Genomic DNA, 14,656 nt, shown 5'->3' on the forward strand with positions numbered 1-14,656 from the left:
ATTATGTTCACATACAGCTTAGGTATTGATGAATTACTTTTGTGATTCTATAGAGTGGCTTTTACAGTTTATATCTCGTTGGTCTATGTATTTTCTAAATTATTTTTATTTGATCATCAATGTTTCTACAATGACTTGTTTAGTCCTACCCAAGTTTTAGTTACTTTCGTAGTATACCAAATATTTGTTTGCAGCATACTTCACAAAAAAAAAAAAAAAAAAAAAAAAGAAACTCATGTATTGATGAGCATAAAATGATTTCAATTATATTTCTAGATGAATTCATTACAAATATCCCATTAAATAACCATGAACCTCCAACATTCCCCATATTAAAATCTCAAAATATATTATAAAATAATGCATCCTCAAGTCCTATTGCTACCGTTGATTCTTCAACATCAATAGACCAATAACCAACTAAGAGAACAAAATAATTCTATAAGGCATCCTATCTTTGGCATGGCAACATCCGATTTAGTTTACCATCTTATTCATTTCCTCCTTAAGTCGATTTATGACCATCTTTCTATGACCATCTTTCTATGATCATGCTATTCAAAGTACTTAGTATGAATACCTCCCCTGTATAAAAATATTTTTGAAAATCAGAAAAAAGGAAAAACATCAAGTGCAGTTAGGACAAAATAGAATTTATACCCCAAATCGTGGGCAATCAAAGAACCTTCGATCTGAGTTTCTTCTTATTCATGAGATCTTTATTTGAGCATGATGCTCATAAAAATAAAATTTTGGTCCTTATTATTTGAAGTCCTAGGATCTGTGGGAACTGTTTGACCAAATTGTTGAACTTCTATCTACGGAGGTTGCAGCTAGAGGATCCTTGATTTCATAAGACAATGGGCTAGAAATGAGAGGAAATAGGGTTTCAAAATGAAGATATACACGGAACGAAGACCCGCATAAATCTATGATATATGCCTGAGTTCAATGGGGAAGAATAATGCCAAAGACAATGAAAATGAATAAATTCCAACCAAGGAATAAATACCAGATGATTGGATAGAACCACAATGAAAATTGATTGCTTTGTTTGAGCCAAGGAAGAAGAAGATTTCAAATTAGAGATGAATAGATGTCTTCTGAATTAAGGGCATAGAATTTTGGCCACATTAATAGTATTTTTACTATATTTTAAACCACGTTAGCACAAATTTAAGTCATGCAAGTAAAATTTACTCTACAGGTTGCTATATTGAACTTTTCGAGAGAGAAAATTATCAAAATAGTATTTGAGGATAATATTAAAATAATTAAAATAGTTCAAAAATTAAACTTTAAATTTTATAATTTATAATTTTTTAAAAAAAATTAATTTAATTCCTGGATTAGAAACATAATTTACCTTTAATTTAACTACCCTGTCACCGAATCCCGCCGCCTCCAATGTCCGAACCGAAAAGAGGAATGTGCAATGGCGTTTTCGTGATTCTTCCAAATGGCAAGGTCGGCAAACTGGGCCCTGCAACTAAACTCAAAAGTTCGTTCTGATAACCGGAAGAGCCGCGTCTCATCCTCCTCGCGCCCGAAGAACAGGAAAAAGAGCGAGAAAGTGACGAGCGAATCCCCTCTCCACCCTCACTTCTCCCTCGTTTGATCGATTCGTATTAGCTATGAAGCGGGTTCCCGATCCCTTCGACGACGAGGAGGACGTGAATCCCTTCGCGGTAACCGTACCACCTCTCTCTCTCTCTCTCTCTCTCTCTCTGGTGCCTCTCTTTCTCCCCCCGTTCTCTTCTCTTTTTTTCGTGGATTTTTCTCATCTTTTTTTAGGTTTTCCGCTGTGTACAAACATCAGAATCCTTGGCTAAAATCATGAATTCTATAGCTGGAATTGGTAATGTGTAGTCTGGGTCTCTGATCTTTTCGGTGGTCATGCTTTCTTACAAACCCAAAAGGAAACCTAGCTAAATCCATAATGTGTAAGGATTCTGGGTATTTACGATTACTTTTTGAGAGAAAAAGAGCGTCTTTGGCATTCAAGTGAGGGAGAGGAAACGATAGTTCGGATCTGGGGTTGAATGATGGGGTCACTGCACTTAGTTTATTTATTATTATTATTATTATTATTATTTGGTGGGTTGGGGGGGAGGTGTTCCTCATTGGTTTATGAGTTGATGGGTGACAATGATCATATCGGTAGTCTTTTGTTTTCAGACTGCTGCGGGGACTGATTCAAAACCGCGCCTTCCGACACTGCCATCCCAGCCTCTGGGTTTTGGTAACAAACATGATGCAACTGTCAATGTGCCACTGGATGCAAGAAATGTGGGTGGTGCCGTTTAAAATATTGTCATGTTAATGTGTGAGGAGATTGATTTGATTGTGAGATATGATATGTGGGTGGGTGCAGGATATAAAGAAAACGGAAAGGGAGCTAGCAGCTTGGGAAGAGGAGTTGAAGAAGAGGGAAAAGGTAGGTCGTAACTAAACTGGTTTCTATAGTCCACCTCACGCCTCCGAGATAAATTCATAGTTAGATACATCTCTTTCTTTGCGTATCATGCTATCCAAGCTACTTTGTTGGATTGCCTTGCTATATTAAGGTAACATATCTTTTATTTGTTATTACAGGACATACAACGAAGAGAAGATGTGATGACTAGAGGTACCATGAGAAGTTACTTTAACGGCAGATAGCTGATTGTACTCTCAGTATAGCTCTGATTATTCTTATTTAAAATCTTTTGGTGGTTATAGTTGAGTATGACACGTTTTAATGCAGCTGGCGTCATGATTGAAGAAAAAAACTGGCCCCCATTTTTTCCTATCATTCATCATGACATAGTTAAGGAAATACCAATCCATGCACAAAGATTGCAATATCTGGCATTTGCAAGTTGGCTTGGTATGTAGTTTCCTTTTATAATATCTTGATTGAATGGGTCACTACATCCTTTTTGTATAAGAAGAGCTACTTATTATCTATTGATTGTGGGGCTTTGCATCAATAAATTCGTAGGTCCTATCATATTTAGTAAGAACAGGAAAGCAACAAGGGAATATTACTTGGACATTTTCAAGCAACAAGTCATCACTTGTTGCTTGAAGAACTTTGGACATGTGAAACAAACAAATATAGATGTTGGGCTAGTTTCACATGGGGCTATGGTCTGATTTATTGAAAGAATGAGTGGGTGGATATAGTCACTTGGATTTTATTTTTTTCTTTTTAAGAAAAAGCAAAGGGAGTGTCATTTATGAAATAAAATTCTTCATAATCTCATTGCTAAATTTAGTTTTTAGACATCAGGCTTCTAAGAAAACTAAGTTAAATTCAACTGCATGGGCAAAAGAGAATGCAAATGAATTCAGATGGGCTTTAAGCATTGGTTTGAAAAACTAAAAATGTACATTTTTATCAGTTGTAATTTATATTCAATTTGTATTGGATCCAGATATGCCTTAGATGTGGCACGATGCATGTTGGATACTTCCTCTGAGCATCCTTTTTCTCTTTTTCCTGGTTTAAAAAGTACCTGATATGATGAGGTTTCACTTTGTGTGTAAGATACCTTCTACAGTTGTTTGGTTATGGTTCCAGTCCGTTCATGCAGTTTCAATGCTGAACCCTGAACCCAGTAATGCAGATATAGCCTCCTTCATTATTTATTGTTTTTTTCGCCCAAACCCTAGGAGAGATGGAGATAGAATGATGGCATTTATGATAAACAAAAACCAATGTGCCATATACAAATATCATTGGACATGTAAAAGAAAATATATTGATTTATTTCCGTATGGCCCTTATCTTGCGGTATTCATCCTTCATTTAAAGATTTTCTACTGGGATATATGCTACATCTATGTCCTTGTTTAATACCTTATCAGGAACAAATAAAATATATACAAGGAAACTTCCATGCATGAACATTTGTTCATGATATTCCTGAAAATATAAGAGTGCATTATTTGCTTACCTATAGTTTCATTCTTATAAAATCTGCTTCTATTGTATTTCATATATAATGTGCTGCTGTATAACCTCAGGATACTCCTTTTTCTACTCTCCCACCTTCCTCATTGACCACACCGAGAAGGCAATCAAGTAGTCAAGTCCATCCTCACCAATTTATAGAGGGAAGGATTATCAATCATTTTGACCAGATAGAGGAGGCACCAAGTGAGCTTTAAGGCTATTTCTTGTTATCATTTCTATAACAATTGTGCATGAATACTCTGTGTTAAGAATAATTGGGAAGAAAAATTTTGCAAATGGTTAGAAATAGAGACCCTTCTGGTGCATGGGAATAATTTATAATGTATAAAAGAAATTAGACAGAGAAAAGGTCTGATAAGTTTTCAAGTGTTTTTGGGTCTGACTCAATATTTAACATCAGAATCCAAACATGGATGAGGTCATACATAGATTTTGAATAATTGAATCTGGGCAAATGAAATATGTATTGATCAACTATACTCCCAAAGATATCAATCAAAACATTTGATCCTAATTCATTAAGCTTAGACTTAACCTTATATTTTACCTGAATGTACAAAATATCAAAAGGGTCTGAGTTCTGACGATGACATATGTAAGAAATAACAATATTAGAATTTAAAAGTCAAAATAATATGTTGTTTGACTTGGGCTAGGTTGTTTTAGTAGAGAATTTGAACCCTGCCTCCAGTTCCTATAAAAGAGTTAAATTTAATGTAGAGGGTTATAGAGAAGTTGATTTGTATACTATGTATAATATTTCATGCTATGTTTGATGGAATAATTGTCCATTGAACTCATGCAAAAGAAATTCTAATATGAAGATGGGCTAATTGCAATCAATTAGGTCATGCCAAAGGAAATTAATGCAAATATGTTTATTGAGATGCAGAATCCTCTATCAAATGATCACTGCACTTAATTCAACCCGGTTGTGTATATCATAAAAATCTAAACTAATTTATAGTCAGTCATGAATATAAAATTCAATATACATCATCTACGTGGCTAAGTCAGATGGTATTGGGGCTTCATGAGCCCATTAAGTGCATGTTTCATAACTACGCTATATCGAAAGATTGGTTCCAAGTGACCTAAGCTTCATCTTACTTAAAATAACGAAGTTTACCTGAAACCTGAGATTGATGCAATTAGATAGAAGTGTGACCTAGCTTTAGCCAGTGTTGATGTATAAAAGTCTAATTAGGACATTATTCAACTTATGAAAAACAATTTTTAGTCCATATAGTACATCTAACTAATGAAATGGCTGCTGTTGAGTTTGGAAGAGCATAAAACAAACATAACCCATTCCATTTCTTGACAAACACAGGTTACCATTCTGTAGAGTGATGCAGAATGGTCTGGTCTGGGCAAGGATGTACTATCTTTTCCATTGCATCTTTTGATAACTCAGTTCCAGAATGTAAGTTTTAGCTAGCTATTTTGCACGCTAATTGTAATTAAATGATGAGCTCAATAAGTTAACAATTACTAATTTATTATCAACTCTCTTGATTTTATAGACAAATACCATACGATAAAAATTCATAAATCATCACATTAACTTTCTTAAAATATTTGAAATAGAAGAAGGTGCTATTCTGATTTTATTTATGTATCTAGGCATATTTTATATGATAATTTGAGACTAATAGTAATCTAAGGAGTCCATGTAGGACCTACACATATTTCAAGCAAAGTGATCAATCTAATTGCAACTTGATGATGTTCCTGAAAAATTAGAACTTGATAGTGTCATGAAAACTAATAAAGTATGGAATCAAAGTTGTTTTTTTTCCAAGGTATCCTCATTGCCATTAGTGACTTTGGTGAGTAGATCTTCATTACCAGCTGCAAAGACCCTATGCAAGGTTTTTAGAATCGGTATCGGACCCATATCGATTCTTGACTTGTACGATATGGTACCGATACCATACCTTACCGACACTAGATATGGTTAGGTGTATCGGTTCCATACCGGTACACTTTTTTTTTCATTTTTTTCAGTTTCTTTTCAATCCAATCAATTTTTTTATTTTTGAATTATTTTAGATCCAAACTAATATTCATTTATATTATATAATTTTTCTATCACTCCAAAATAAAATAAAAGAAATCTAAAACAATGCATTAAATGTATTTAAAGTACAAACTACAAAGAACAATGTACTAACCTCTGGATTTCTACTGATCTAATTTCTAGTCGAGTGTCTATGATACTCCTAGATATCTAGATCATCCACATAATCAAGAGGAACATCAATCCATCCCTCTAATCAAGTAGTATTGTAATCCTGAATGCTCATCCCACAAGACATCTGCTTTGCATTGCAAAACATCTTAGATCTCTCGCTCAAGCTCTGGCTCTTAGAGGTATCCTCGGATTAATGGTACGGTTGTGGAGGGGCCCATCCAAATATACCGATGGTAAAATCCAATCTGTAAGATGCTCCAGACTGCATAGGGTGATAGCCATTAGAAGACGATGCCTCGGATGCACCATATCTATATCCATATGGATCATAAGCTATTTACGAGTGACAAGATTCATAGGGCGAGGATGAATCTGATACATTCATAGATCCTACTCCACATGCAAGATCATCTGCAGCTCATCGTGTGCTGAACAACCTCCAGGAGTCTGTTGTCTATATGAAATCATATCTTTATGGGTTCTACCAGCTCGTGCACCGTGGTCCTTATCTTGTATAACATGCGTATACTGGGACTCACTAATGAACCGAAGATCATCCTACGACTGTATCTCACGAATGATGGTCTCTTGTCCTACGCTTCCTTCTGGATCATCAGATTCATAACTACTATCATCACTCTCCTTGGTCTCTGAATCTGAGTAAGCTAACTCCTCCACTTTCAATGAGGCTACAATTGTCTTTCTTTTTTCTTTATCCTTTCATTGAGCAGTTGCTTGACCTCTCCTCATGCCCCTCCATGACTGAATTTGTGCTTAGGAGGATGGATGTCTTCTTTCTGATTGAGATGATCGGCCTAATCTCGATAGTTTTCACTCAAATCTCTAGGAGGATGTCTTGAACACGGAGTCACATGATGAATAACTCTCCTATGGCCCCTCAAACTGTGGCTGATCAGCTAAAATCTTATGTAGAATATTTTTATCTGCCCATTATTCTGGATCTATCCTAATCTCCCTAGCTACCAAACTGACTAGTTGTGAAGGGGGTCCCGGCTCATCAGGCTCCGACTCTTGCGGCTAGCCTATAAGCCATCTAATCATCGGATCCTCATCATCAATAGCATAATCATCTATCATCGGATCTATTTACTTCAGCTATACTTCTTCCTGGATGCATTTTAATCTCAGTCTCAGATTATAGTGAATGTATATAAAATCATTGAGATGCTTGTATGTGTTAGACAATTTCTCTACTTACTATGGATGAGGGCAAAAGTTGACTAATTATGCTCATAACCAGTAGAGGAGACCATCTAGGAAAGAATGCAGATAGCCACACCTTTCAAATTATTTGTGAACTGTCCAAAATGAATCCACCATTCAGCTGCAAAAATAGTAAGCAAAATTACATATCAGACTGCATAAATTAGTAGGCATATAATATCAACAAAGTTTTGTTGTTATTGATATCTAATTTATCTGGATTCATCTTTTTTTTTGCTTACAACAACCAATGAGACGTCAAAGCTATCTGTCCCCTCTTTAAATGATTTTGTCTTTGGAAAATATATTTGTTAAGTTAACAAATATGTTATTGGTTGCAGATTGGATTCAGTTAAATGCTCACACCTCAGTTAACCTAACATACCTCTTGCAGATACATAGATGTGATTTCTGGATCGCGCGCCATCTTATATATCATATTATAGAGAGCAATCAGAAGCTCGTTATCCATATCTATCCTGGTATAGTATATTGAAACTTCAGATTCAGATAGTAAGCTATAGATAAATTTCACAAATGATTAAGTAAACTTATATAAGTACAAGAGAAGAAAAATTTTCAAATGATTCTTGATTTTGTGCTTTCCTGCTAGATGTAAGTCCGACCCATCTGGTCGTTCCATTATCGCTCGATGATGCTGATGTATTTCTGAGCATGTTTCAAATCTATCTCGCTGATCTATTTTTTGCCCTCTCCATCATGTGATACAAGAAGCCCATCTGCAGTATCTTTTTTATCCATGGTCTGAAGCACCTCGTATAATGTCTTGATAGCCTTCACTATCTTATCGGCCCATTGCCAAAATAATTGACTCATTACCAAGTTCTCCACATAACTTTTCTTAGTGTTGGCCCTTGCATATCCACTCTCCTACCACTCGGCATTGACAAACATCTGACACAAGGTTGCTTTCTTGTCTAGAAGGCTATCAAGTGCTATGTAGTTTGTAGTAAACCATGTGACACCCGATCTTAAGATCTCCCCCTTAGTGTATATCCGCATCAATAATAGGACCCATGTATTATTGTACATGAATCTTGTAATAGTCTGGGCTGAGTCTACTGCCTGCTGTACCTTACAAAGCTTCTCAATATCCATCAACATAAGGTCGATGCAATGTGCATCCATTAGCAAAACCCTTTATTATCTTATTTTTGGACTCGTATTTTGTTTGTACACAATCAATGGAGGACTCCTTGACATATGTTGCAACATCTTCAATAGCATGCTCTTACTTCGTCTTTCCTTTAATAAGTTATCAAATTTGGTGCTTTTTGATCCCCAGTTGCTATGGGGAACAAAGGACGAAATACAATCGATTCCTCCATTTAAGTGGTTCTCGCTTCTCCTTGTTCCTGTTCCTAATGAGAAATTCATGAAAAATAGCAATCCCCACCATGTAATAGTGCACCTATACATCTTCATCGACGTTGTTTTTTGACTAGAAGACCTAGAGCTAACTATGGAGACTTTGGGCTATCTGGGCACATACTTAGAGAAATGGTTCATGCATGTTTGTTACCAAGCGCAACAAGATCAAGTTGGTAAGAAAAAAAATTTCGCCCCCGAATCCATACTTCTCCATCCATAATTCGGTATTATCCTCTATCGTGACAGAAGTATTAGCAGAAATGTTGATTGTTCTTTTACCTTTTGTATGTAGTTTATTTAGCATTTTATGGTCCTCCCTCCCAGAATTGAGTCTGACAATGAGTCAATCCTTGGCTGGCTTAGATATTGAGGCTCTAAGGATGAGACAGGGGCACCTATGGGATCTACTGAATGAAGATGAACGAAATGGGATAGAAAATGATGATCTTATGCTTAATGAAGTTTTGAGCTGCGAGGGAAATTGGAATTACTCTGTTATTGCTCCAAACTTGCCAGCAAATATAAAAGACATCTTGTTAGCCTTGCCAACCAATTAGGTTGCAGGAACAGCAAGACCAACTTATATCTTAAACTAATAATAAAGCAAAGGGAAGGTGCTCTTGATGATGCCATGAACGGCGAAGGACTTCTTCTCGGTCCCATGAAGCTAGGGTTTTGTTGTTAAGGGGAATGTGCCTGTTGCGGTTTATTTATTGCAACCAAAGAAAGACAAAAACTGGGTGACTCCCAGAAGGGAGCCGATGTCATGCGATGTAGCATAAAAAGATGAGGCAGAATCGAGCTGACATGGGATCCAATAAATATTCAGTCACCACTCCATTAGCAACTCTCCGACGGCCTTATATTGCAGCTCATTATCTGTGATGGCCTATACAATATTCTGCTCTCCTACCATATCAATCACCTCCTCCATCAGTCCAAAGATGTACGCGGCGTTGTGCACCTTATCTGAAATATCAATTGACTTGTGAAAAAATATTTTTCCGTCACAATATGTCAAGAAGTTGATAATGCTCCACCTAGTAGGACCAGTCAATCCAACCATCACACATCATCATTAGTCCATATGTAGGGGCCATTTATTCTTATGAGAAGAAATGCATCTTTATAGATTCTTCTTGTTATTGTCGAGAATCTCACATTAGATGTCCCTAAGTCCTACAGGATCTATATCCGAACCGACAGCTTGTATGGCTGAAATAGTAGACCAATAGTATGTGTTGCCTGCTGCATTCATTAGAATGTGGCTGAAATAAAACTATGATCCAATAGCTCGCCATATATTGTTCTTCTTCTCCTTCTTCAGCATACTATCAATCCTCTACTGCTTTGAATCCTTGCTGGAGAAAGTCTGTGGATCTAAATCATGGATGGTGGCTCTGATTAGAATCTCTTTAGAGGACTTCCTTCTACTACCAAAATCTCCCAGCACAAATGAAATATTGTGCCTGCCTCTACTGATGGTCTCCCTAACTAAGCTCCTCTTGAATTCAGACTCTCCCATTGCAGTCACAAAGCCAGATCTTGATTCATAGCATGATAGTCCAAATCGTTCTTTATATCTGGCCATCTTTTTCAGTCAGTATTGATCATCTAGACCATCTGAATGACAGTCTCAATCTATACCTCCTCATCATTTGGAGTGGATGCCTTCTCTGACTCTCTGGAGTTATAGAAAGGTGGCTCTGCAGCTCGGCAGTCTATCTCTATCCTCTTCTGCTTTGCCCTCTCCTTTGCTATTTTGAAATCAGTGAAGTGCTTCTTCATCAGTTGTCAAACCTTTTGTGGGTATTTTCGATATATGGCTACATCAGGCTAACCACCAGTCAAGTGCTACTTCAACCTAATCATCCCTCCTCTCTTGAACTCTGTGTTGTATCATTTGCATCTCCAATGATATCGAGCCGAGAGCATCTCGCCATGATCCTAATCAATGTCATGCTCTAGATCCTTCTTTTTACTTAATGGATTCATTTCTATAAGTTTAACAAAGCACATCAGTTTAATAATTATGTAAAAATAATATAATTTTGTCATCTAAAAAAGAAAAATCTAATTTTTAAACCTCAAAAAATATATATGAATAATATATATATTCATTTTGTGGTCCTCCCTCCTAAAACTGAGTCCGACAATGAGTCAATCCTTGGCTGGCTTAGATATTGAGGCTCTAAGGACGGGATAGGGGTGCCTATGGGATCTGCTGAATGAAGATGAATGAAATGGGATAGAAAATGATGATCTTATGCTTAATAAAGTTTTGAGCTGCAAGAGAAATTGGAATTACTCTGCTATTGCTCCGAACTTGCCAGCAAATGTAAAAGACATCTTATTAGCCTTGCCAACCAATTAGATTGCAGGAACAGCAAGACCAACTTATATCTTAAACTAATAATAAAGCGAAGGGAAAGTGCTCCTAATGATGCCATGGACGGCGAAGGACTCCTCGATCCCATGAAGCTAGGGTTTTGTTGTTAAGGGGAATGTGCTTGTTGCGGTTTGTTTATTCCAACCAAAGAAAGACAAAGACTGGGTGACTCCCAGAAGGGAGCCGATGCCATTCGATCTAGCACAAAAAGGGAAGGAGGCAGAATCAAGCTGACATGGGATCCAATAAATATTCGATCATCACTCCATCAGCAACTCTCCGACAGCCTTATACTGCAGTCCATTATCTGTGATGACCTACACAACATTCTGCTCTCCTACCATATCAATCACCTCCTTCATCAGTCTAAGGATGTACGTGGAGTTGTGCACCTTATCTGAAGTATCAATTGACTTGTGAAAAAATATTTTTTCATCATAATATATTAAGAAGTTGATGATGCTCCACCTAGTAGGACTAGTCCAACCATCACACATCATTGTTAGTCCATATATGGGGGCCATTTATTCTTATAAGAAGAAATGCATCTTTGCAGATCTTTCTTGTTATTATTGAGAATCTCACCATAGATATCCCTAAATCCTAGAGGATCTATACCCGGACCGATAGCTTGTATGGCTGAAATAGTAGACCAATAGTATGTGTTGCTTGCTGCATTCATTGGAATGTAGTTGAAATGAAACTATGATTCAATAGCTCGCCACATATCCTTCTTCAGCATACTATCAATCCTTTACTGCTTTGGATCCTCACCGGAGAAAGTCTGTGGATCCAAATCATGGATGGTGGCTCCGGTTGGAATCTTTTTAGAGAATTTTCTCCTACTGCCAAAATCCTCCAACACAGACGAAATACTATGCCTGCCTCTACTGACGGTCTCCCTAATTGAGCTCTTCCTGAACTTAGACTCTCCCATTGCAGTCGTAGAGCCAAATCCTGATTCATAGCACGATGGTCCAAATCATTCTTCATATCTGGCTATCTTTTTCAGTTAGTATTAATCATCTAGACCATCTGAATGACAGTCTCAATCTGTAGCTCCTCATCATCTAGAGTGGATGCCTTTTTTGACTCTCTGGAGTTATAAAAAGGTGGCTCTGCAGCTAGACGGTCTATCTCTATCCTCTTCTGCTTTGTCCTCTCATTCGTTATTTTGAAATCAATGAAGTACTTTTTCATCAGTTGTCAAATCTTTTGTGGGCATTTCTGGTATATGGCTACATCGAGCTAACCACCAGTCAAGTGCTACTTCAACCTAATCATCCCTTCTCTTTTGAACTCTGTGTTGTACCATTTGTATCTCCAATGGTATCGAGCCGAGAGCATCTTGTCATGATCCTAACCAATATCATGCTCTAGATCCTTCTTCTTACTTGATGGATTTAGTTATGTAAGTTTAACAAAACACATCAGTTAATAATTATGTAAAAATAATAAAATTTTGTCATCTTAAAAAAAAAAATCTAATTTTTAAACCTCAAAAATATATATGAATAATATATTTTATACTTCTAATTTTTTATAATTTTTATTTATATCTAATTTGTTTGTATTAAAAAATAATTTTAAATCTCATAAATTTAGAAAATAGGTTATATGCTTCAAATAATACTTCTAAATTAGCTAAAATATATTATTAATTTTATATATTTTATAAATTGATTACATATTTAATTAATTAAAAAATATTTTTTAAGTTTTAAAATTCTAAAAATTTATTTGAACTTAGATCCAAATAGAAACATATCATGCACATCAAAATTAGATCTAGGCTACTATGTGCATCATGAATCAAAATCTTCATAATCAGATATCAATTTTATACTAAAAGTAGCTTGAATCATCCTGAACAATATTTCAATTTTACAGTTATTTTTTGAATTTTATTTTTTATAATTTTTTATTTTAAAAATATATTTTTAATTTTAAAAATATATAATTAATAAAAATTAATAATTTTAGTATCATCATATAGATCATCCAAAGATCTACAGCATATAATAAAATCATACCAAAATAAAAAATTTTGGCATGATTTCTCCTATTTTTCTATTTATTGCTGCTTTTTGGCCAAAAAATACAAAAAAAATAAATGAGCGAGGAAAAGTTGGATTACCTTGGATTTGGTTGAAATATCTTGGTTTCTTGGTAAAATTATGGAAAATCTGACGAGTTGGGGGTTGTTTCCATTTTTTTCTTCTATTTAAAACAAAATGAAAGAAGAAGGGCAAAGAAGAAATAGAGAAGCATTGCTTCTCTGCCTTTCGAAAGGTTATCTTAAAATTTTGAACCACCCACATGCCGCTCGATTTAGGGTAGAACTGAGCCGAACAGATTAAAACCGCACAGTTTCATGCGATTCTGGACTGTACCGCACCAAATCGATCGGTTCGGTGCTGTTCGAGATCTTTTTTTGATCTTTTGGCCCAAATCGGATCGGTTCCCGATCGGTTTGGTTCGATATGGGGCGTATCGGTTGGTTCAGATCGGTATGGAATTCCATGACCCTATTAGATAAGTTTTGCATGTGCTCAGGATTTTGTCTACCATAACATGCTCAACTTATCACCAGGTTATCATGCCATCAAAATGACAAATGCCCAACAACTAACTACTCTCACAAATGACTTTATTAAAATTGATCCAAATCCAACATGCAAAGAGAAAAATAAAAGTTATCTAACTTCAATTAAGTGACACCCATATGCATAATAGAAATAGTAGATGAAAAAGGTAAAAAATGTTTGAAATCTTTTATAATAACTCAAATTTCACAAAAGTGAAATCTATGAGACATAGAATAATGAAAATTATTATGATTACAACTTTTTGTGCTATATATTCATCAAGTTGATACCTGACTTTAGTTAAAATGAAAAGCAATGATGGTACAAAAATATTATAAAGGATGGTTTAACTTGGTGTGCAGGAATTTGGAAAATACTATGGCTTGTAGTTGAATTAGAAACTGGCTAAAGAGACAGTGGAGGTCAGTAATCAACAAAAAAGGGAATTTAGTTGCAATAAATTTTTTGGATTTGAAAAGAGTTAGAGCTGTGGATATTTAACTAAATTATATGACAAGCACTTGGAATCAAATTATGGATCCTTTAGATTTTCTTAGTTTCTTTCCCTTTTATTAAAAGGAAGAGAATTTTTCCTCTTTTGGCTCAGTTTTTTAATAAGATGTGTCATCATGAGTATTACCTAGAACTCTTAAATTTGGGGATAATTAAGGGTGACTCAAACAGTATGTTATACAATTAAAGAGGGTGAATCTACGGAAATTGTTGACATACTGAAAATTATTATGATTATAAATTTTTTTGCTGCATATTCTTCAAGTTGATACCTATCTTTAGATAAAATGGATAGCATTGATGGGATCTAAAATAATAAGCTAAAGGAGGGTTTGACTACTTGTGTGATTTTGAAACTATGTTTTTCTTTAAAGAAAATTTTAGGGTCTTAT

General features: G+C 35.5%; 1 protein-coding gene across 2 annotated transcripts in view; it reads left to right on the forward strand.

The window, feature by feature from the left end:
- The first annotated feature begins 1,411 nt into the window (after positions 1-1,411).
- Positions 1,412-14,656, forward strand: part of LOC105061177 (secretory carrier-associated membrane protein 4) — a 59,898-nt gene continuing 46,653 nt past the window's right edge. For both annotated transcript variants that reach the window (XM_010945151.4, XM_073247145.1), the window contains exons 1-5: positions 1,412-1,688; positions 2,179-2,289; positions 2,375-2,437; positions 2,596-2,629; positions 2,747-2,869. In XM_010945151.4, coding sequence (XP_010943453.1) covers positions 1,635-1,688; positions 2,179-2,289; positions 2,375-2,437; positions 2,596-2,629; positions 2,747-2,869 — 385 coding nt within the window. In that variant the 5' untranslated portion in view covers positions 1,412-1,634. The remainder of the gene's footprint in view (positions 1,689-2,178; positions 2,290-2,374; positions 2,438-2,595; positions 2,630-2,746; positions 2,870-14,656) is intronic.

The sequence above is a fragment of the Elaeis guineensis genome, chromosome 12 (assembly GCF_000442705.2).
Source record: "Elaeis guineensis isolate ETL-2024a chromosome 12, EG11, whole genome shotgun sequence".
In the NCBI taxonomy this organism is placed as follows: Eukaryota; Viridiplantae; Streptophyta; class Magnoliopsida; order Arecales; family Arecaceae; genus Elaeis; species Elaeis guineensis.